General features: G+C 38.8%; 1 protein-coding gene and 1 pseudogene across 5 annotated transcripts in view; one reads left to right on the top strand and one right to left on the bottom strand.

Moving 5' to 3' along the window:
* Zzz3 (zinc finger ZZ-type containing 3) overlaps nt 1–21,946 on the top strand; it is a 67,443-nt gene that overhangs the window by 23,282 nt on the left and 22,215 nt on the right. For 3 of the 5 annotated variants that reach the window (XM_021255500.2, XM_021255502.2, XM_021255501.2), the window contains one exon: nt 20,209–20,347. In XM_021255500.2, coding sequence (XP_021111159.1) covers nt 20,209–20,347 — 139 coding nt within the window. Of the gene's footprint in view, nt 1–5,178; nt 5,269–20,208; nt 20,348–21,946 lie in introns of all 5 variants that reach the window. The other 2 variants (XM_087212925.1, XM_087212926.1) reach the window with 1 other exon arrangement.
* On the bottom strand, nt 9,885–10,638 carry LOC110348421 (cytochrome c oxidase subunit 7B, mitochondrial pseudogene; annotated as a pseudogene).

Below are 21,946 nucleotides of genomic sequence, written 5' to 3'. Positions count from 1 at the left end.
GAGAGTTGCCATATATACCGTGTCCAGTTTTCTATTAGCATCTAACATTGGTGTGTTAGTCACAATTAATGAACATCAGCCAATATTTCTATTGGCTAAATGATGACTTTATTTAAAGTTCTTTAGTTTTTAAACTAATGTCTTAATTTTAATGGCTTTGGGGAGAGCTTAAGGAAAATATGGGTAATTTCTAAAGCAAGATTGTTTTGCATAATTCCTTCATGATAAGTCTGTTCAACACTGGTTCAGAAGCCAAGTTTCCATAAGAACAGTGAGATGTTTATCATGAGAATAAGAAATTAGCCAGTGGGCCGGGGATTTAGGTCAGTGGTTTCCCTGCCTGCCACACAAGCACAAGGACCTGAGTTTGATCCCCAGTACCAAAAAAAAAAAAAAAAAAATTAGCCAGTAATGCTCCCCCTGTATTTTGAGTTACAGTATGTAAAAACCATTAAAATTTATTTTCCTCAATAGATTAAAAAAGGGATGTTTATTTCATGGTGTTGGAATCATGGGGACTTGATATTTTTCATGTTTCACATTTCTATACTGAGTTTGTACTACATGAATGGAAAATGTTTTGATGAAAAAACAAAATTTATTCTCAAAAAGATAAGGGATTTAAAGAAAAACTTAACAACAACTGTAGTTTTCTTCTTGTGTAAGGAAGAAAGCACCAAGCCATGCAGTGAAGAGACACTGGCCTGCATCATAGCATGTATCCTGGCAGTCCTGAACAATATACTCAGTCACCTGGAACATCACGTCCTCAATTGTGCGGGGAAGAGGTTGTGCTTATGTCTTCTGGCAGTGCTGAGAATCAAACTCAGGGCTTTGTGAGTGCGAGGCAAGTGCTCTACCTCTGAGCCCCAGTGCTTATCCTGAAAGTGGTAACTTCTAGTTCTAATATTCTAGGATTAGTTGGCGCCTGAACTATCTTATTATTTTTGCTTAATATTTTTCTCTGTAGCATAGACTCTAGCCCCTGTTACAGCATTGAATGTGATCTGACAAACCACATCCAGAAACTATGAGTGGCTAAATAATCAGAGCTGTGGTTAAGTCCTTCTTGATAGCAAGCTACATATTTTTGGAAAGCACATTTGTTTTCTATTTTTAGTGTCATTAATCAATGTGTGTATCACTGGGACATCTTAATTGAGATGTGCATCTAAAAAATAATTTTCTAGCCAAGTTTGGTGGCACATGCCTGTAATCCCAGGTATTCTGGAGGTTGAGCCAGGAAGGTTGCAGGCCATCCTGGGCAGCTTACTGACACCTGTCTCAAACAGCATAAGAAAAAAGGATTGGGGGTGTAGCTCAGTGTTAAGAGTGTTTGTGTCTGGCATGCACAAAGCTCCAGGTTCAAGCCCTAATACAGCCAAAAATACAAATTTTTGTTTATTGCCTATAGCTACTTTTGGTAGGGCTCGCTGTAAAAGCTGGCACTGCAGAGCTCTAATCATTTGTTCTGTATTGCTGAGTTATTGTAGCGTTCTGAGGATCTGTTGAAATTTTTAGCATGTTAAAATGGATTATAGACTGTGCTGAAGGGAATTGTAGCTTCGTGGATCTGTCATGTTTTCAGTCTAGGTGAACAGTCAATATGGAGAGTATACCGCCTTCAGCACATGATGTAGGAACAGCATTCATGGAACATGTTGGTGTGGAGCCAGGCAGTGCTGCAGGTAATGCAGAAGGTCAGGGGAGAAGAGCAATGTGCTTGGCTGGATGTCTTTTTATTTGAGTCTAATAAATGAATAATGGCATTTCTCTTTACTACTCGCTTCCTCACCCTGCATAGCCTCACTAGAGATGAACTATTTTAGTTTCTCATTTTCTTCCCACCTAGGATAGAGTATAAAAACCTTTAATTATACATACCTGAGAAGAGGAACTTAAATTGAAAAATAAGGGACTTTTTAAAGGAAGTGGAGTAGCAGTTTAGAATAATGAAATTTATTTCTCTTGATTCTAAGAAAATGAAGATACTTATTACATCATTTAAGACCTGATCTTAACAAGTTTATTCTGTGGTTAGGATTTGTGAAAACAAGTTTCTCTTGCAGAGAAATACCAGTTACAGTTACAGTTTTATGGCTTTGGAAGAGTCACTCCTGTGTTCTGTTTTGTTCTTTTTTTTCCCAGTACCAGGGATCAAACTCAGGAGCTTGTGCTTGTGAGGCAGGCACGGTGCCACTGAGCTAAATCCCCAGCCCCTTCCTGTATTCTATTTTATTAGAGTTTTTTAGTACTAAAAACCATAATCCATGAAGAAGTTCCCTGAAGCCAGATGTTGTCTAATGATTCTCTGAAAGCAGAATTGTTATGATTCAAAGAATTGAGAAAAACTGTGATCATCACACTAAATAGTTTAGGGCCGGGGATTTAGCTCAGTGGTTCCACCACCTGCCTCCAAAGTGAGTGAGTCACCACTTTGCCCAGATTGCCCTTGAACTCACAGTCCTCCTGCCTCAGCTTCCCAGAGTGCTGGGATTGCCTGCATGTGCTGTCAAGCCCAGCTCCTGAGTATTTTTTAATAGCTATTATTAAGTGGGATTATTTTTCTTGGATAGTTCATCGTTAGTGGATAGAAACTTAATCACTTTTGTGTTGCTGTAATGAAGTACCTGACACGTAGTACTATCAGAAAAGATTTATTCTGGCTCACAATTTCAAAGGTTTCAGTCCATGGTTAGCTGGCTCAGTCTCCCAATTATGCATCTTACCCAGGTAACAGTTTCTTTTCTAATATTGTTAAATTCCTAGTGTGTGTTTTTAAAAAGATTAACATAGCATAATAGTTCTCAGATCTAGCCACACTTTTTAAAAGTACATAGAGGAACTCTCACTTTAATTAATCTGTGAAGACTCAGGGATTTGTATTATTTTTAAAGCTCTCCAAGTGTTTCCAGTGTTGAGCCAGGGTTGCAAACCATTATTCTATAGAGAATAGTTTTAGAGAACTCATTCAGGGTTTTCATGCTGAGACCAAATTTCCTTTCTGTTTGTTTATTTTTTTAGTGACTCAAGAAAAATCTCAGATTAGTTTTTCAGTTAAAATTTTTTTTATGAATTTCTTTTTATTTAGTTGCAAGGGGAAAGAGTTGAATGTGTGTTTTTCAGCACATATACATTTTGTTTTGTTTTGTAGTGCTGGGAATTGAACCCAAGATCTCATGCATTATAGGCACGCACTGTACCACTGAGCTACAGCTGCTGTTACTGATGTTTACTTAGCATAATCTATTCTGTAGCAACAATAAACCATTTTTAAATAGTTATAAGCAGGCAGCAAAGTAAAATTTTAAACTGTCATTCCAAATATATATAAGAAGTGTTTTATAGGAATGTTACACTTTGATTATCTTTATTAATTTAACCTTATATTTTGAAAAATAGTGTCATATACTAATTTCTTTTAATGTTTACATATGTAATTCTTCATATGCTGAAAGCTGGTGGTAAAATATATTTTATAAGATTAAGCTATTTTGGTTAGTAATTATTTTTAAGTTAGGCCTGAGGGTGTGGTTTAGTAGTACAAGCACTTATCTGGTATGCTCAAGGCCCTCCTGGGTTCAGTGTCCAATACTGCAAATACAAACAAGCTTTACTTAGCAAGAATTACAGCAGGGGGAATAGTTTATTCTCAGTAATTTAAGAGCTATTTAAAACAGATCATTTTAAATAGTCAAGTTTCTTTGCTGAGTGTGGTGGCACACACTATAATCCCAGCTCTTGGGAGGCTAATGCAGGAGGATTGCTTTGAGTTTGAGGCCAGCCTGGGCTCCATATCGAGACCCTGTCAAAAAAAAAAAAAAAAGGTCAAGTTTCCAAGATTTTAAATGATTTAATCCATCTGTGGAATAGATTTGTATCATTTGATATTTGTTCATAAGTTCAGAAACTATCTATTGACTGTCACCTTCATGTTAGTAGAATGCTGGCTTCTAGAAGTATATGAGGAAATACGGCATCTACTTTAACAAAGTGTGTATATTATAAATTATTACAAGGTCATCTATATTTTTATGTGTATAAGATTTTCAGATTTATTTTCTGGAAAGTTTCTTTTTATAAAAAGAAAAATAAGAATATAAAGCATTAGATGTCACCATCATTTGAAGGTCTGTGTGGAATAATAATAGACATTTGTGAAATAAATGACATAAATTATGTCAGTAAGGAAAGATAGTGTGTGTTAAGAGCATAAAGATTTTCCCCCATTACCTATTCAGATAATAATAAAATGAAAACCTCATATAAACTAACATTTTGGTTAAGTTCAGTTTGAGGGGCCAAAAATGGCAAAATTGTATTGGTAGCCAAATTTTCATTAGTGTCAAAAACAATCGTTTATTTTCAATTTTTAAATAAATTTTAACATTGACTTTATAATGTGAAACTATAATGAGACAGAACATAAATAACTAGTTTTCTCTCAGAATCTTGCATAGTTTATATTTCATTACCCTATTATGTTTTCTAAATTGAAAGGCACTCTACTAATTTTTATGTAATTCCATAAATAGTTTGTGTTTAGTATTTAATTTAGAGGATTGTACTGCTTCTTGATAATTTTGTTTTTAGAAGTATTTTGACATTAACACTATGTCAGAAATACTATTTTAGATAGGAAATACTCCCTTTTTTGGTGGTACTGGGGGTTGAACCCACCACATTTGTACTGAGCTACATCCCCCAACCCTCATTCATTCATTCATTCATTCACATTCTGAGGCAGGCTCTCAGTTGCTAAGGTGTCCAGGCTGGGCTTGAACTTGTCATCTTGTTTCCCACAGTGCTGGGACTACAGGCATGGGACACTACACCTGGCTGTTATTTTTTTTTTTTTTTTTAGGGAGAATCTATTTGAAACAATAGTTCATAGATTTTAGTTGGTAAAATTTATATTAACTTGTTTAAAAATGCAGATTCTGGGCCTTACTAGATTGGTTTAGTAGGTTTGGGATATGGGATTTTTTTTTTTCTTTTTTGGTATTGGGGATCGAACTCGGGACCTTGCGCTTTCCATGCAGGCGCTAGAACCACTGAGCTAAATCCCCGGCCCCGGGATATGGGATTTTTAACTTTGCATCTCGGGGATATATGTGCAGGTAGACCTTAGAATGCGATGAGAAACTGTCCTTAGAAACTTTTTCTTTCGCTTTTAAGAAATTCTCGTGACCCTACATTTTGTGGAAGAGAAATAACATTTTTCCTCAGCTTGGCGAGAGATGTGATTGAGGAAGGAGCACAGCAGAGGTGAGTCCTTTCTGCTCTGGAGAACTGCAGCACATATGCAGGGCTTTCTGGAGATCGCCACAAAAACGCAAAGCCATACATATTTTGTAATGAATAAGTTGACAATGGGCCTTGTTTTTACAAATACGGTTTTTATAGTGTCCTAATAGCCTAGCAGAAATTTGATTTGCTGGGGTCTTGAAACAATAGGAAGCTTTGGTATTAATAAATTGTTATTTTTTTCATTGTTTGACCTGGTCATTTTTAGCTACACCCAGAGTCCCAGGTGTGACTCATTTCAAACTGCCGTGACGATAGTGAAAAACTTGTAGCACCCTTATGAATCGTGCTCAGAAATCATGTAGAACAATGGCTTTGTTCAGAACTGTTTCCACTTTGATTTACTTGGTGCTCATAATTAAGTCCAAGTTTGCAGATGTGCCAGCCTCTGCCCATGCTGCCCATGTCCGCAGGCACTTGGGAGACCAGGACTGAAGGGTTGCTGAAGCCCAGAACCCAAGCCCAGCCAGTGGACCTCAGCAGGACCCTGGTCAGCCACTGGCAGTGTTAGTTAAGCTTCCAACTAGTTCAGTACTAGAGTCAGTATCTTCCATTAAAGCCAGTACTTGCGCACTATATTCTTCAGTTTTATCAATCAACAAATAATGCTCTGTGGAGGGCTGGGGATGTAGCTTAGTGGCACTGCACCTGCCTTGCAAGCGCAAGGTACTGAGTTGCATGATCCCTGGTACCAAAAAAAAAAAAAAAAAAAAGAGCTCAGTGGGATTCTGTTGCATTACTCTGAATTGAACAACTGTTTACTGATATAAAAGAACATACAGGGCCGGGGATTTAGCTCTGGTTCCAGTGCCTGCCTCGAAAGTGCAAGGTCCCGAGTTTGATCCCCAGTACCATAAACAAACAAACATACGTACAAAGTTCTTTATTTCCTTAACAGCTCTGCCTCTTCTGGTTTTGCTGTTATATGACCTTACTTTTACTTACCTGGCTTAGATTCCCTGATCTTCAGGTACATAACTTTCTTGCCAACATTTTTTTCTCCTCTTTCCCATTGCCTTTTCTTATGCTCCCGTTGAAGAAAAGTCGCACCCCATTACATATTTGTACCACTGTAAACATGGTTTTCAATTACAGTTGGTGGCCTCTTAAGTTCCCTTCCATGTTTCCCTAGTCAGGTTTGTCGTCTTGTCTGTTTAAAATCCTTTTAACTCATTAAGCCACCAATCCCACACTCAGAAGATGAGCCAGCTTTCTACTTCATGGAGAAAACAAAAGGCAACAGCTGAATTTCCTCAGCCAATATCCTGCCGCAAAACCTGCATACTTACCTGCATGTATGCCCACCTGTTGTAAGAGTGCATGATAGTGGGCTGGGGATTTAGCTCAGTGGTTCCTCACTCTGCCTCGGAAGCTCAAGGTCTGGAGTTTGATCCCCGATACCAAAAACAACAAAAGTATATGATAGCATATGAATTGTGGGCTTGGGAGTCAGAGAGGTTTAGTTGGGTTCAAATCCACCACTTCAAACCTTGAAATTTTGTTTTCTCGTAATTTTTTTTTGTTTTGTATTTTGTTTTGCTATGTTTTGTTTTGTTTTGTTTTTGAGACAGGGTCTCACTACGCAGTTCAGGCTGGCCTTAAACGCGCTATGTAGCCCAGTCTGGCCTTGGACTTGGGGCAGTCCTCCTGCCTCATTCTCCCGAGTGCTGGGATTATAGGTGTGTGCCACTAACCCCAGCCTTTCCTCATCTTTAAGAAAGGGATAATAATTACAGAACTGGTTGTAAAGGGCTTCTCAGAGTGTCTTATAAGCGCTAAACTTTCACTGAAAAGTGAGAACGACAACCCCTTTAAACAAGGGGCGGGGGTCTTTCTTCCCACTGAGGGCTAAGTCTTCTGTCATGAATCTGCTCCTACTCATTCTTCTTTAGGAACCTTACCCGACTCTTACTCAGCCTTTCTAGTGGCTCCTTTCCCATCAGCATTTAAACATAGTAAAATCTTTCCTGATCTAAAAATCATTTCATTTACCATGTACTTTTTTTTTTTTTTTTTGGTACTAGGGATCGAACTCGGGACCTTGTGCTTTCGAGGCAGGTGCCGGAAGCACTGAACTAAATCCGCAGCCCCATTTACCATATACTTTTGCAACATCTATTATTATTATCTATTATTTTCTCCTCTTCACAGCTAAATTTCTTGAATAAATTGATTCTCCTTTATATCACTGCTCTGCTCATCATTCACTTCCTCTTACACCAGTAAAATCTAGCTTCAGCTCCATCAGTGCACAGAAATGATTTCCTGGTGGCCTTTTTTGTGTGATGTGACTACATCTCACTGTTTTGAACAGTTAGTTCTGGAGGCTGCACCCTTCTTGGAACCCCTTTTCAGTTTCTGGGATACTCCTTTTGTCTCATCATCAGATCCTACAGGGTTGATGTCCTGAATTTCTCAGATTCACCCACTTGCCTCTTGCTAGCTCTGTTCCACTGCCCTAATATATAGTGGCTCTTCCCCTCTTTTATTACAACAGCTCATTAATTGGTGTTCTCGTCTTGCTCCAGTCTAATTCATTCTCCTTGTTCTGACATGAGTGATCTTTGTAAAATGCGAAATTATTGTTCTCCTTAAAACTCTGGCATTGCAGCTCCAGTCTTGTCTTCCCAGAGCCTGAGTAATTGATCCGTTTCTTCTTCTGGAGCCTGGAGTCTGTCTCCACGCCCACTCACCCGGCTTCTTTTTGGCCTTGAGTGCTGAGCTTCACATAGAAACCTTGAGCATCTTGTCCCTTCTCTTTGGAGCTTGTGTGTGGTGTCCCTTCTCTGGAACAGCACTGGAACTCTTTTCCTTCTACCTGCTTCTCCTGGCTAATTCTCTTCCTCTGTCTGGTCTCTGGTGAACTTTCAGGAAACTGTTTCTGACCCTTGAAGATACTGCTTGTTTGCCACCCTCCCCTATTATGTGGTTCTCTCTACAGCACTGAACACCTCGTGTTGTAATTGACTGTCTCCCTTGATTGATTGGTACCTTTGTTAGGAGAAGACCCTCGTCTGTTCTCCAGCACTGTATTCCCAATCCTTAATGGATTCCATTAGCCTAACAGGCAAATAATTAATGGACATGGAACTGGAATCTTGTTGGTTTCCCCAAATATTTGAAATAAGAAAAATGATACTAAGATCATACTTTGGCATCAGAATGTAGAACTATATATGTGACTTATTTAAGCCTTCTGATTAAACCAGACCAAGTGGCTAATTTTTCCTGACCAGTTTTTAGTCAAATAAAAGAGATGAAGCAAGGAAAATATAGTATAATACAGGTATTCTACTTGACTTTAGCATCTTTTAGGGACATATTGTGGACTTTAGTATACAGCTAGCCTAAGCTAGCTTCTTAATACTGTACTGCTAAGGTTCAGAGATTTTTTATAATAGAGGACATTGGAAGAGTCGCTGTCCTTTCAGGACTATTGATGAAACCTGTATACAAAACCAAAAACTAAACCCAACAAACCCCTTTGAAACACATTCTAAATATACTTCTTTCAGAGAGCCATTATGTTTCCTGCTGCTCTTTCTCTGCTTTTGTATCCTTTTGTTGGATTAATTTTTTTTTTGTTCTCCCTACCCCACTTCTACCCACTCAGAAGAGGCCAGTGAGCTTAGGGAGAGGGTTGGGGGAGTAGGGGCCTTGGAGAGGGTCTCACATTTCAAAACAGCAAAAAAGTTGGGTTAATATTTATACTTGTAGATAAACAGGAGCAGGAAGAATTATTAAATGACTGTATGCATGTTTGGTATCAAATCCAGGCCTTACACATGCAGGCAACCGCTCTACTACTGTGCGATAACACTAGCCCTAAAAAGGCTAATTTTATTCCTGGCTTTGTTATGTTTAAAAATAAGACAGGAAATTAGGATTTCATGTTATATTTTAAATTGTGTCTGAGTTTTAGGTATAGACTAACTGTCCCATTAGATATGATCAAAGTTTAGTATTATACATAAATTGAGATGTGTAAATGCTGGATTTTGGGGAGAGTGTTACAGTGAGAATATTCCACCAGTGTTTAAATTTCCAAGTTTTGGTTATGTCACCTGTAAAGTGGTTGTAGTGCTCACCTCAAAGGGTTTTTGATAAATAAACATGATTACATATGTAAACATAACTAACATTCTTAAATATTTGTGAAGTGGGCCGGGGATTTAGCTCAGTGGTTCCACTGTCTGCCTTGCAAGCGCAGGGTCCTGAATTTGATCCCCAGTACCAAAAAAAAAAAAAAAAAGTAGTGAAGTGGGAGTATAAATATGGTCTAATAACTGCATGGGGCAGGATTCTGTATGAGAACTGCATCATCCTTAACTTGTCCTTTCCCCAGCCGCCTCTTCAGCACACACTCGGAGTGCTGGGTAGCTGTGGCAGGGTACTGGTGCCTTAGTGTCACTACTGTGCTGAAGCACTGAAGGTGGACTTGGAGACTCGTGCCACTTGATAGCTCAAATTGTATAACTGTAATCAGTCTAGAGATGAAATTTATTTGACGAAGGCTTTACAACATTTAATCATTTATCTAAATTAGCATGGACTCAGTTATTTTATACTTTGGGTTATAATGCATTACTACTTTAGTTTTGCTCAAATTGTTTAATTTTGGCTGCAGAGAGTTCCTTTGGTTCTTGTGTCCCTTTGTCACTGCTCACACTGCCACCCAAATCAAGATGGGTTTTTTTTTCATGTTTGTGTTTTGAGCACTATCTTGCTTTGTGGGACTGCAAAATACTCCAGGCTTATTTTGTGTATTTCCTACCTTAGTACTGGCATCTGCTCTGTTGAAGGATATCTACCTAATATTCTCTTTAATGGAAAGTGATACAAGAAGCCAGGATTGGGTGCTAATTATGCTCACTGTTCTAGGGTGTTATTGCTTTTCCTTAGTCATCTCAGCTGAGGAAGCAAGGAAATAACAAATGTCTACAACCCCATATGTATCTACAAATATTTCCTTTTTTTATGATTTCAAATATATTTTATTTCTTCAGCTGTGCTGTTTTTAAATGAGCAGTAGAGTGTGTACATAACAAGTTGGGTTTGAAACAATTCTGTATTATAGTAATAGTGATAATTATTTATTTTTCCACTCTTTTGGGGTGACTCGGCCAACAGGAGATGAGTTCCATACTAGTCCCATATGCGTGGTTAAAAACATCCATGTAACAACACAGAAAATGGCTCCATTAGCTAGAACAGTATTGCCATATTTGTCATGAAAATTTGGTGTTTCATATGGATTTGTCTTGCTGCAATCCACTGAATGGTTTGCCTCTTGAGACCATTAAGTACTGCCCATTTGGCCAAGGGAAACATCATGAAGGCTTGATAGGATTGCAGTTGATTGCAGCTACTGTTCTGTTTCGTTGGTCTTAGGCCAGTGGAGAACCTCCTGAGCATGTTCAAGGTCTTGGCTTTGATTCCTACCTAGCTCAATGTCACTGGCAGCCGCAGAAAAAAATGGTGCTGCGAAAAAATTGTTGTTGGTCAGTTTTACAGACTGGCAGACAGGAATCTACAAATATTTCCATGCGTAATTACCTGCATCTAAGCTAAACTTGAGTTCAACTCTAATCCATTACCACTAGCCTCCTCCCCATGCTTTAGCTATAACTTTCCCTAGCTGTGGCAGACCTGGCCATCTAACTCCTATCTGTATCATATGGACAGCAGTGTCTGAATTACTAACCCATATATCTCCATGGAACCAACTATATGAACTAAAATGTAGTACTTAAGTGCAGTTCCTCTTGCCTTTAGTCTTAGGAATGCCACTCATTTCCAGGTATTTAGGCCCTTTCCTCCTGTCCTACCCTGTCATTGAGACTAATATGTTTGTAGTGCAGTCAGATTCTTTTGTTCCTAGAATCCTGTGAACTGGTAACTGACTTTTTTTTTGGTATCAGAGATCCAACTTGGGTCCCTGCGCTTGCAGAGCAGGCAGCGAAACCACTGAGCTAAATCCCCGGCCTGGTAAGTGACTTTTTAAAAAATTGTAAAATGCTGAGTATGGTGGTGCACACCTGTAATCACAGCATTTGGGAAGCTGAGGCAGGAGGATCTCTGAGTTCCAGGCCAGCTTGGGCTACAGAGTGAGTTCAAGGCCAGCCTAAACTACAGAGTGAGGCCCTGTAGCAAAAACCTAAATAAATAATCATTAGGGTTCATTCTTTGTGCTTAATAGGTTATGGTTTTGACAAATGCATATTGGTACGTATCCAGCAACATTACAGTGTCATGTAATACAGGTTCCCCAGTCTAAAAAAAAAAAAATCCCTTTGCTTCCCTGTATTCAACCCTTTTCTTTCCCTACTGAAAATTTTGGGAGCTATTTATCTTTTACTGTGTCTGTAGTTTTTCCGTTTACTAATTGTCATATATAATTAGAATCTTACAGTGTGTATAGCTTTTAGACTGAAGAACTTTGTTTTTTTTTTTTTTTTGGTACCAGGGATTGAACTCGGGACCTTGCGCTTGTGAGGCAGGCGTGGTGCCACTGAGCTAAATCCCTGGCCCGAACTTCCTTTTAATGCAGAACTTCTCTACAGCATCCTTTGGTGGGCATCATTCCGAATCTGTTTAGATTTGTCAAGTTCTGGAGAACTCACTGATTTATGAAGTAGATCGTGCCATTCATTTAAATTTAACAATAAGTCTCTGTTACTGAGTCTCACGTTTCCCCTAGAATTTGTACTCAATGGGGCGAGTTTGACTTGGGATGGCCTGAAACAGTCTGTTCCCCTTTCTATGTGGCAGGCTTTCGTATCTTGAAGAGAGGCTCTTTGGCCAACTAAGCTCCTTCAACTTTTCTCCTTTTCAGAACCCTCACTGCTTAACAACTTCTCGACTAAATAGGATGTTCAGAATGCAATCTTATCCCTCAGCTGCATAGGTGTTTGTGTGGTTTCCAATGACATTTTCATTTCTCTCAAGTTTATCTTACACATTGCAGCCGTATTAACTATACAAGTGTGAATGTATGCTTGGATCATATTGTTCAAAACTTGTATTTGATTCCCTTTTATTAGAGTGCTACTTCTTTATCCAGGAAGTGCTTCAGAACAGTCTATGGAGTTAGTTAAAAATATGAATGCCAGTCAGGTGCAGTGGCACATGCCTGTAAAAAAAAATTATAAATGCCCTTCCTGGGTTTTCTGGATTGGAAAGAAAGTAGACTCCTACAGTATTTTGTAGAAGAAAGTGAGAGCCTGCAAGGTTAATTGCTCTGATTGTGACTGCAGCTTGTCAGAACAGGACTGGAATGCATGTCTTAGATCTCATGTTTATAGCTTGCTACTCTGCATTTATAGGTTTTGATTTTATAGCCTTGACTTGTCCTTGAACTGTATTTTCTCTGTACTCTGTTCTCAACTTGTACCACACTTAACTTGTCATTCATGTTTTGACCCACACTATGTCTTAACCTCATTTTACCTTTCCTGTCAAAATCCCACATATTTTTTCAGAATTCACTGTAGATTATCTTTTCCCTTTCAAAATAGTTCGTATAATAGCCAATAGAGTAATTAATTTTTTGGCATATTATTAGAATGATTACAAAATCAGCCTGTGACTGTTTAACTACTATCCAGGACCAGAAATAAAATACTGACAGCATTCCAGAAGTCCCCTGTAAATAGTTCCTCAGTTACACCTCACCCTTTTTCTTTTGAGAAGATTATTCTTTCCTATTTTGAAATGTTAACCACCTGTATGGCTCTCTCTTAATAATAAAGCTTAGTTTCTCATACTTTGGAGCCCTACTTCATGTTCTCTTGTATGATCCACCATGTTTGTGGCATTTATCCGTATTGCCGCAATACAATTTGTCTGCTTCCATTGCTGTGTACTCTTTCATTGAATACCTATCCTATAGTTTAACCATTTTGATGGGATGGATGTTTGGGTTATTTTTGGTTTGGGGTTATTATGAATAAGGTTGCTATAAATGGACAACTCCTGTCTATTTTTAAGGACTTCTTGATGTCTGGGATGTCTAGGATATGTGCATCTTCAGCCAAACCGTCAAACTGGGAGATTCTAGTCCACTCTGAGCTGTTTTATTTCCTGTTCACCTTTATTGCTGGAGTGGAGCCATTTGGGGTCCCAGCTCAGTGCAGGTCTTCTACCCTTTTTAGGCTCTGGATTCCAATGTTGCGCTGTCCAAAGCACCCCTCAGCCTCTTGGTCTCCTCTTCTGGATAATAATCCTGAATAATAAATTGCTCAAGGGAAAAAGCACCCCCAAAACGTGTATTATCTTTGTGCTTCCTATCTTCTCTTGTATCTTGGCCTTATAATACCCTACAATTTTCTTAGCTCTTTGATGCTTTTAAGAGTTTTAAAAATACTTTTTCTAGCATTTTATTGGTTGTCTTCAGTGAAGGGTTTGTCCTGAATTTGCTTAGTCTATTTTCTGGAAGTGGAAATGTGTCCTTGCTAAGCATTAATTATTATATCGTTAAATTTTTTATTTGCTTCCTTTTTAAATCTACATGCTCAGTTTTTATAGTTCCCTATTCCTTGTATATATTTTCATGCTCATATTTTGTTATTGTGTCTTGCTTTCTTTTTTTTTTTTTGTACCAGGGATCGAACTTGGGTCCTTGCACTTGCGCAGGAGGCAGCGAAACCACTGAGCTAAATCCCTAGCCTGTCTTGCTTTCTTGTTTACATTTTTTTCATTTTTGGTACCTGGGATTGAACTTTCGGACCTTGCGCTTACTAGGCAGGCGGCACCACTGAGCTAAATCCCCGGCCCCATAATTTTTTAATGTGAACTATTCATTTTCTTTTGAAAATGAATTTTGGGGTATATGTGAGGGCTAGGATGGAGATCCATTCCTTTGGAAAGAACTGTATTTGCATCTGTGGTTCCCTTGGTGGGGTTTAAGGCTGGAGGGGGTTGTGTACCAACTAGTCCAAGACCACTGACATGAATACAGTCACGCTTCAGTCTTTTGGGACCACTGAGGTAATGTGATTTTGCAGTTCCCATGGAAATTTCCAGATATTGATGGAAAATTTAGAAGTTGTCATATCAAACAGCCCCAAAAGATAAAGTATCATATTATACAGCCCCTGTTTCACCAAATAGATAATTTCTTAAATTGTGTGTTCTGCTTCCATAAAAATAATTTCTGTGAAATCATGTGTATGCCTCATGGTTCAGTGTTTGTTTAACACCACACTTACTTGAATTTACTTAAATTGAGGCAATCCCTTCCCCAAATGTTTTAAACTGGTAAACTGCTAGATGGGCTAGAATTTGGTATTTTTAAACTTTATTCTTAAGAACCAGTTTGCACAGTTTTGTCATATGGAGAATGAAGCTGGCATAGGTGCTGTACTTCTTTCAGCTCAGCAGTGTACATGTGTGCACATGTGTGAAGACATTAGTTACTCCTCTGACCGTTTTTCTGTACCCCTTTCCCTTTTCTTCTTACAGCATAAACAAATGCAGTTTTTTCTTGTTACCTTACTTCTTTGGATGTTTTCATTGTTTTTAACCAAACTCAGTATTCATAACATAATCAAGCTTCTCTTTTCTAGTAACAAAGAATAACGAAACACTTCTTAATTCCTCAGTTTTAGGAAAATTTAGAGAAGTTAAAAGAAAAGCATGATAAGCATCTGTATATCTAGGACTTGAGTTCCTCAGCCTAATGTTTCTTCTCTTTTTCCTTATCCTCCCATCTGTTGCAATACACTTTTAAAAAAAATTTGCTGAGCCATTTACAAATAGATTGTAGGGGCTGGGATGGAGTGTAGCCTAGTGGTAGAGTTCTTGCCTAGCAATGCACAAAGCCCTATGTTGGACACACCACCACACACACACACACACACACACACCCCGCCAAAGTAGTGCTCATTACTTTTGTTTTCTACAGTGCTAGGGATCCATCCCAGGGCCTTGTGCATTTTAGGCAAGTGTTCTGCCACTGAGCTACTTCCCTAGGCTTGCAGGCTCGGGACTCTTAGACATCAGTGTATGAAAACGAGAACATTGCCTTGTGCGGTCTTAAATATCAGTATCGTACCCCCACAATTTAACATTGGTACCATAGAACAGTTTCTGCAATCTCTACTTTTAAATTTTATCCTAAAACATGTCTTTATAACTGTTTCCTCCCCCACCTGTGGGATCTAATCCAATTTTACATTTGCCTGTTACATGTCTATCTGTATTCTTTTTTTTTTGATACCAGGGATTGAACTTGGGTCCTTGCGCTTGCACAGCAGGTGGCGTCTATCTGTATTCTTTTTTTTTTTTTGGTTCGAGGGATCAAACTCAGGTCCTTGCACTTGCGCAGCAGGCGGCTCAACCACTGAGCTAAATCCCTGGCCCTATCTGTATTCTTTATAGACACTGTCTTGGCAAACTCTTTATAAAAGGGCCATATAGGAAATGTCTTAGGCCACAGAGTAAATATTGCATCCATTCCACTCTGTGTTATGTAAACAATTAAGTGTGGCTGTGTTCCTGTAAAACTATTTGTCAAACTAAGCAAGTCATGGGTTGTAGACTCCTTATCTAGAACAGAGCCCTTTCAGATCTTTAATGATACTATTTAATGACTATTTTGAAGAATCAGTCCAAATTTTGTGGCAGAATATCCCCAATCTAAATTTTGAAAAACGTTTCCTCATTAGTTTTTTAAGGTTACTAGTGCTGATCTAATCTTGTGCGTGCATGTGTGTGTGTGCGTGTGTGTATGTGTGTGTTTGAGTGTGTGTTGCTGGGGATCGAACTTTGGACTACTGCAAACTAGGCAGGCACTTTGCCACCAAGCTACACCCCAGCCCCCATGTAATTGTAAGAATCATTGCTGCAATAGAAAGGGAAATCTGGTTCTCTGAAAAAGATTTTGATGTAGTTGAAAATAAAATTTTTCCTTTCTTCCTTTCCTTCTGTATTGATTACTGTATATGTAATGTTACTGCCTAGAAGTTGGACAGTAGATTTAATTTCCAGGTTGCTAATTCCTTGATATTCTCTTTCAGACATCAAGACTTTTACCTATATACTCTTTTATATAAATGTTTTTATATTCACAGATGTGAATAAAGAATTCAAGAGGACTTGGATACTGAAAGGTAGTGAAAATAACTTAGATATAGATTTGAAAGGCATTTTGTATTTTATTTTAGCCAAATATAAAAACTAACATTGTCTTTATATTGAAGGCCTGAAACAAAAGTAAAATTAATTTTTTTCCCTACAGATAAGCTCACTATTCTTAGCATTGTGTAAGATTCAGTTTTAGAAATAGAAAAATAAATTCTACAGATTTAATACAAAGCTATCTATAGGAAAGCTGTAAGTATACTTGGATCCATGCAAAAGCATGTGTAATTTTTTTTTTTTTTTTTTGGTATCGGGGATTGAACTTGGGTCCTTGCGCTTATGCAGCAGGCAGAGCATGTGTAATTTTTAAATTTCTGTTCTCTTACTTGGTTCAGTGAGGAGCAAAAATGGCAGTAGAATGTTTTACTGGCATTAAAAGCTTTAGGAATCTTAATGTTTTAAAATTTCCTTTAACTGTCCGGGTGAACATCTGTGGTGAGTGAGTACTATTTTACCGGCTTCTGTGGGTTTTGACTGAGACAAGATTTCCCTTTGGTATTGTGCCTTTTTCACAACTTGCTTCTGGGCTGGGGATTTAGCTCAGTGGTTTTGTTGCCTGCTGCACAAGAGCAAGGACCCAAGTTCAATCCCCGGTACCTAAATAAATAAATAAATAAATAAAATAAATTTATTTGTTTATTTATTTCTTTTTGGAACTGGGGATCGAACTCAGGACCTTGCACTTGCAAGGCAGGCTCGGTGCCACTGAGCTAAATCCCTGGCTGAATGTTAAAAAGGAAACAAACTGGGGCCAGGGATTTAGCTCAGTGGTTTCGCTGCCACCTGCTTCGCAAGCACAAGGTCCCGAGTTCTATCCCTGCTACCAAAAAAAATAAAATCAGCTGCCTTTTAAACATACATACATAGTTGTTTGTTAAATAAAGCTTGAAATAATGCTCTTTTAGAGGTTTTCTTTTTTTGGCTAAATATTATAAGCCTTTAATGATTCCTCTCAGCCAATACACCCTCACTTTATGATCTTGGCAAGTTAATTTATCTGTGTTTGATTTTTTTTGTCTTTAGAGTAAGGATAATGTTACGTCTGGTATATACTACGTGAATGTCAGACATCATTACTAGTTCTTACTACACAGTTCCTCAGTTATCTTGTCTGCCTGTTAACCTTTTTCTGAAAGCAGAGCTAAATTCATAGGCAGGTGTGATCTGACCCGCCCAAAAGGTCATTTCCCCTGATAATTTTGACTCGTTGAGTTTTCTTTTAAAAATTTATTCTGGAGAATTCTACACATACAGAAGAGTAGGTGGATTAGTCCAGCGGCTCTCCCTCCTCAGCACAGTACAAGGGCCAGTGCTGTCTTTTCTTCCCTGCTGTTGTAACCCTGGTTCCCCTTTCTGAAGTCACCTGATTGATCGTGGTGATGACTGAAGCTTTTAGGATACTGCCTTGTTTTCTTAGCAAGTAATTGTTGAATTAATGAACAACTGAATCCTGCCTTGGATTCTTGCCTGGAACGGCTTCCGTAGTTTGCTTCTGTAAGTGGAGTGGGTGGGTGGGTAGCACTGAAAATTGATTTGTTTACATCGTGCCAGTTTTTTTTAGCTGTCACTGAAGTTTTTTATAGTTCATATCTGCACAGGGATGTATATTGTAATCTTAAACTGGTAAAATTCTTTTGAGTATTCTGGGAAATAATTCAGATTACCTGGGAGAGAAGACTTGACATTACTATTTTCCTGCAGTCTGTGCGTTGTCTGGTGTTTATGCTCAATAGTCATTGTGTCTTCACTTTTAAAAAAGAAGTAAAATTGGAGGTGAAGAGTTACACCTTCTTTGTCATCTTTGTTGGAATTATTGTTAAAGTCAGATTTATTGTGGAATAATTTGCATCCAGAAACATTGTTATCATATGGTATTGGCTTAGTCACAGGCTTTCCTTCCCTCGCTCCGAGCAGAACTGAGGACAGCTGCCTCTGTAACTTGACTGTGGTGCTGTCTTCACGCCGCAGCTCATATTTTATAATTCTCTTCTTGTGCCTATTGATTGTTACTGGCCTGCGGAAGTTTGCTGAAACTTAAGAAATCCAAATTATTTAAAAAGTGACTCTGAAGATAACTCCTCCTCACAGAGGTTGAGAGGCTGCGGCAGGTTTGCTTCTGCTCCTCAAGGCAGGACAGCAGTCAGTGTGCGAGAGGCCTGCTGCGTCCTCCGGCCCTGTCCCCACCCTGAGGCTGACCTGACCTGGTGACAGTACAGGCAGGGTGGTGCTGGCAAGCCCCCCAGGCAGAGCAGCCTGGGGAAGTGAAGTTTATACTGAGCCTGTGTCTGTGTGACTTAGCCACAGCGACGTAGGACGCCTCTGCCCTAACTCTCAGAATCCCAACTTCTAAACCAAGTCCCTAGGCTTGAGAGGAGTCCTGCACTGTTGCAGTTTTGCCTTAGTTAGTGACCATTTCATCGAGCTCAGCTCACAGACTTTGAGGGCAAGATGTCTGAGCTGGGGAATGAGAGCACCATGTTGCACTTACGCCGTTGAGCTGAGCCTGAGTCGCAGTATTTGACTTTGATGGTTCTGCCGGTTTGCTGACTTGGGAACCCAAAGGATTCAGTAGACTTTTGGCTCCACAGAATGCTAGTCCATTCATTCGTTCCTTCAAAAGTATTGAGCATCTGAATGCTGTGAAGTGCACTGCCCACTGGCTGAGTACAGCGGCAAACAACACATGTGCGCGCCGTGGCGGGTTTCATAGTCTAGTGGGAGACAGTACATTGGAAGCTATCAGGGAAACTGCTTCGCCAGCAACTCCGGGACTTAACCACTTGGGGTTTTTTTTGAGGTTTTCTTTGGTACTGGGGATCAAACTCGGGACCTTCCACTTGCGAGGCAGGCGGCGGAACCACTTAGCTAAATCCCCGGCTTAACAACTTGTTTGAAAGTGAACTTGGAGTGACTTTTTCTTGTTTCTTTTTGCAAAATGTAAATGAATGTTCAGGGTACTTGGGTTACAGCATTTCTGTATGTATACTGACAGGAGAAGTTAGAGATTTGCCATGGGGCAGTGTGAAGGGGTGGTATGAGAATGAGGTAATTCGTATATACTGTGTGTAGTGTAGTGAGATTTCAGGGTAGTGACAGGTAATAGAATTGTGTGGTTAAACTATATGTTAGCTGGGCTAAAATGGGCTCTTTCAGGCAGGGAAGTAAAGATAACTTTATGGCTTCTCTGTAAATGCACAACACTTCAGAATTGAGCATTTGTCGTTATCTTAAATGGTAAGGAAAAGGAGAAGGCTTGTTACAAAAGTGGATCTGTAACATAGGAGGTGTATAACGGAGCAGATGAGAACATGAGGCCTAAGGTGGTGCCTATATTATGTCTGTGGCACTAGGCAAGAAAAGTGCCTAAAATCTCTTACTCTGTCAGAGTGTAACAGCGTCTGGATTGGGTGATCCCTCCTAGATTAAATTTTGTGCTTTTTAAAAACTTTAGCAGTTTCTTTTATGACTTTTGATTGTTGGAAAGTTAGATGCTTTCTTATTTCCTGTACTTGTTCAAGGTTCAAGAATTAAAAATTTAAGATGGGGGAAGAAGGCTTCACTTTCTCTAACTGATATTTTCTAACTAGGTACTTCGTAACTCAGGAAGACCTCATTTATTCCCAGTAATATGTTTTACTAAACTCTTTCAGGTAACTTTAAAAAGACTGTGTGACTTAATAGTAGATCATGGCTTGAGCTCAGTCTTTATTTCTGTTGTTGCCGGGAAAGTGTGGTGAGACCTCTCTCTTGTCTCTGTAGTTATCAGAGACTGCTGCAGACCATTGCTGTCCTTGAGGCTCAGCGCTCCCAAGCAGTCCAGGACCTCGAGAGCCTAGGCAAGCACCAGAGGGAAGCGCTTAGAAACCCCATCAGATTTGTGGAGAAACTCCAGACAAAGGTATACTCTGACCTTTCTAAGATCTAAGGTATTTCGGCAATAACTTAAGCGAACTTATTCTGTTACCTGAATTTATACTTTTAAAAACATTTGGCTTCCTCCCTCCTAGTTGACCATGCCACTGAGGGCAGGATCACCTTTCTTTACCCTGAAAGGCCCGCAGCGAGACCTGGATGAGAGTCAGCAGCAGCTTTGCCAGCTGTGTGGCTGCACTTGGCCCGCCCTCGGGCCCAGCTGGGAGGGCTTCTCTCCTCTGCTTCAGCTAAAAGGAGACACACTTCAAGACTTACTCACTATGCTTGTTTGGGTTATTTTTGCACATGAACAAGAGGAAACAACAGTAATAGAAACAAAAAAATCTATTTCAAGTGTCTTTAAGGTTTTGATAACCAAGTCCATGAGAACAGAGCATACATTTTATTTAACTGTAAAATACCTGTATTTTAGTGTGAAAATTCCTCATAACTTTCTCTTTTCCTTAAAATAAGCTTTCATGTTTAAATGTTTCCCATTTAAAAGTGATAACAATTATTATAATAATTTTCTGAATATATAAATATAGAGATAACTAGATGTGTATCTGTGGTATAATAAGTGTCCTGAATTAGGGAGCCACAGATTGCTATCTTTTTTGTTTTGTTTTTAAATTTTTGACATGTTGGTGGAGATTGAACTAGGACCTTCAACATCCTAGGCAGGTGCTCGCTCTACCACTGAGTTAGAGCCACATCCCTGCTCTATAAAATGGAGAGGCATGTTGTTACTCAGCATTTTGTGGAAAGATTAAAACTGAGAAATTATGAAAAAAGAATCCTCTGCCTTTAAAAGAAAAACTTCTATATATGACAACTTTAGTATGTATGAGTCACCTCTTTCTACTGAGTTAGAAAAGCATAGTCTACCAGATATTGGAGGTAATTTGATGTATTATTATGTGGATTTTTCTCATCGTTTACTGCCAAACACCCTTTTCCACATGGCTAGAAAAACATTGAATTTCTTAATAGATTTGCATGCAGTTGATTATTTACTGCTTCATTTCTAGGATTTTTCTTCACTTTCATTGAGAAATAGTTTTTACAAAAACACAGAAGTATATTAAACCTAGATACTTTAATAACCAACTTAAATTCCTTTGAAAAAAAATTTTTAATTAAAAAAATTTTATTAGCCTATGTTTGCAGTATATAATGATCACATTCATCATAGGGAGTTGCTACATGTACGCCAACATGTCTTAATTCTTTTTACTTCTCCTTCACTCTGAAAATTTTTTTCTGCTAGATGTGTCATTTTTTTGTGTTTACTCATGCATACTTTAGATATGCCATATTAAGTTGTTGATATGTGATCATTTGTTTCATCACACGTCTAAAAATTCCCAATGTGAAATTATTGAGACGTGTATAGAATGCAGAGAACATTTACAGCTTGTCAGGGGTTTTTGAGACAAGGTCTTGTGAAGTCTCTTAAGTTGCCCAAGCTGAACTCAAACTTACAGTCCTACTGTCTCAGCCTCCCAGAGACTTACTAGTTTTATTTTATATTTCCATCATTATTTTATTTTATTTTATTTTTATTTATTATTTTTTTGGTACC

This window comes from Heterocephalus glaber, unplaced genomic scaffold, assembly GCF_053883595.1.
Source record: "Heterocephalus glaber isolate CG9 unplaced genomic scaffold, H.glaber_assembly_v1.0 deba00001442, whole genome shotgun sequence".
In the NCBI taxonomy this organism is placed as follows: domain Eukaryota; kingdom Metazoa; phylum Chordata; class Mammalia; order Rodentia; family Bathyergidae; genus Heterocephalus; species Heterocephalus glaber.
Note: the sequence above shows the minus strand (reverse complement) of the source record. Positions and strands in the feature narration are given on the sequence as shown.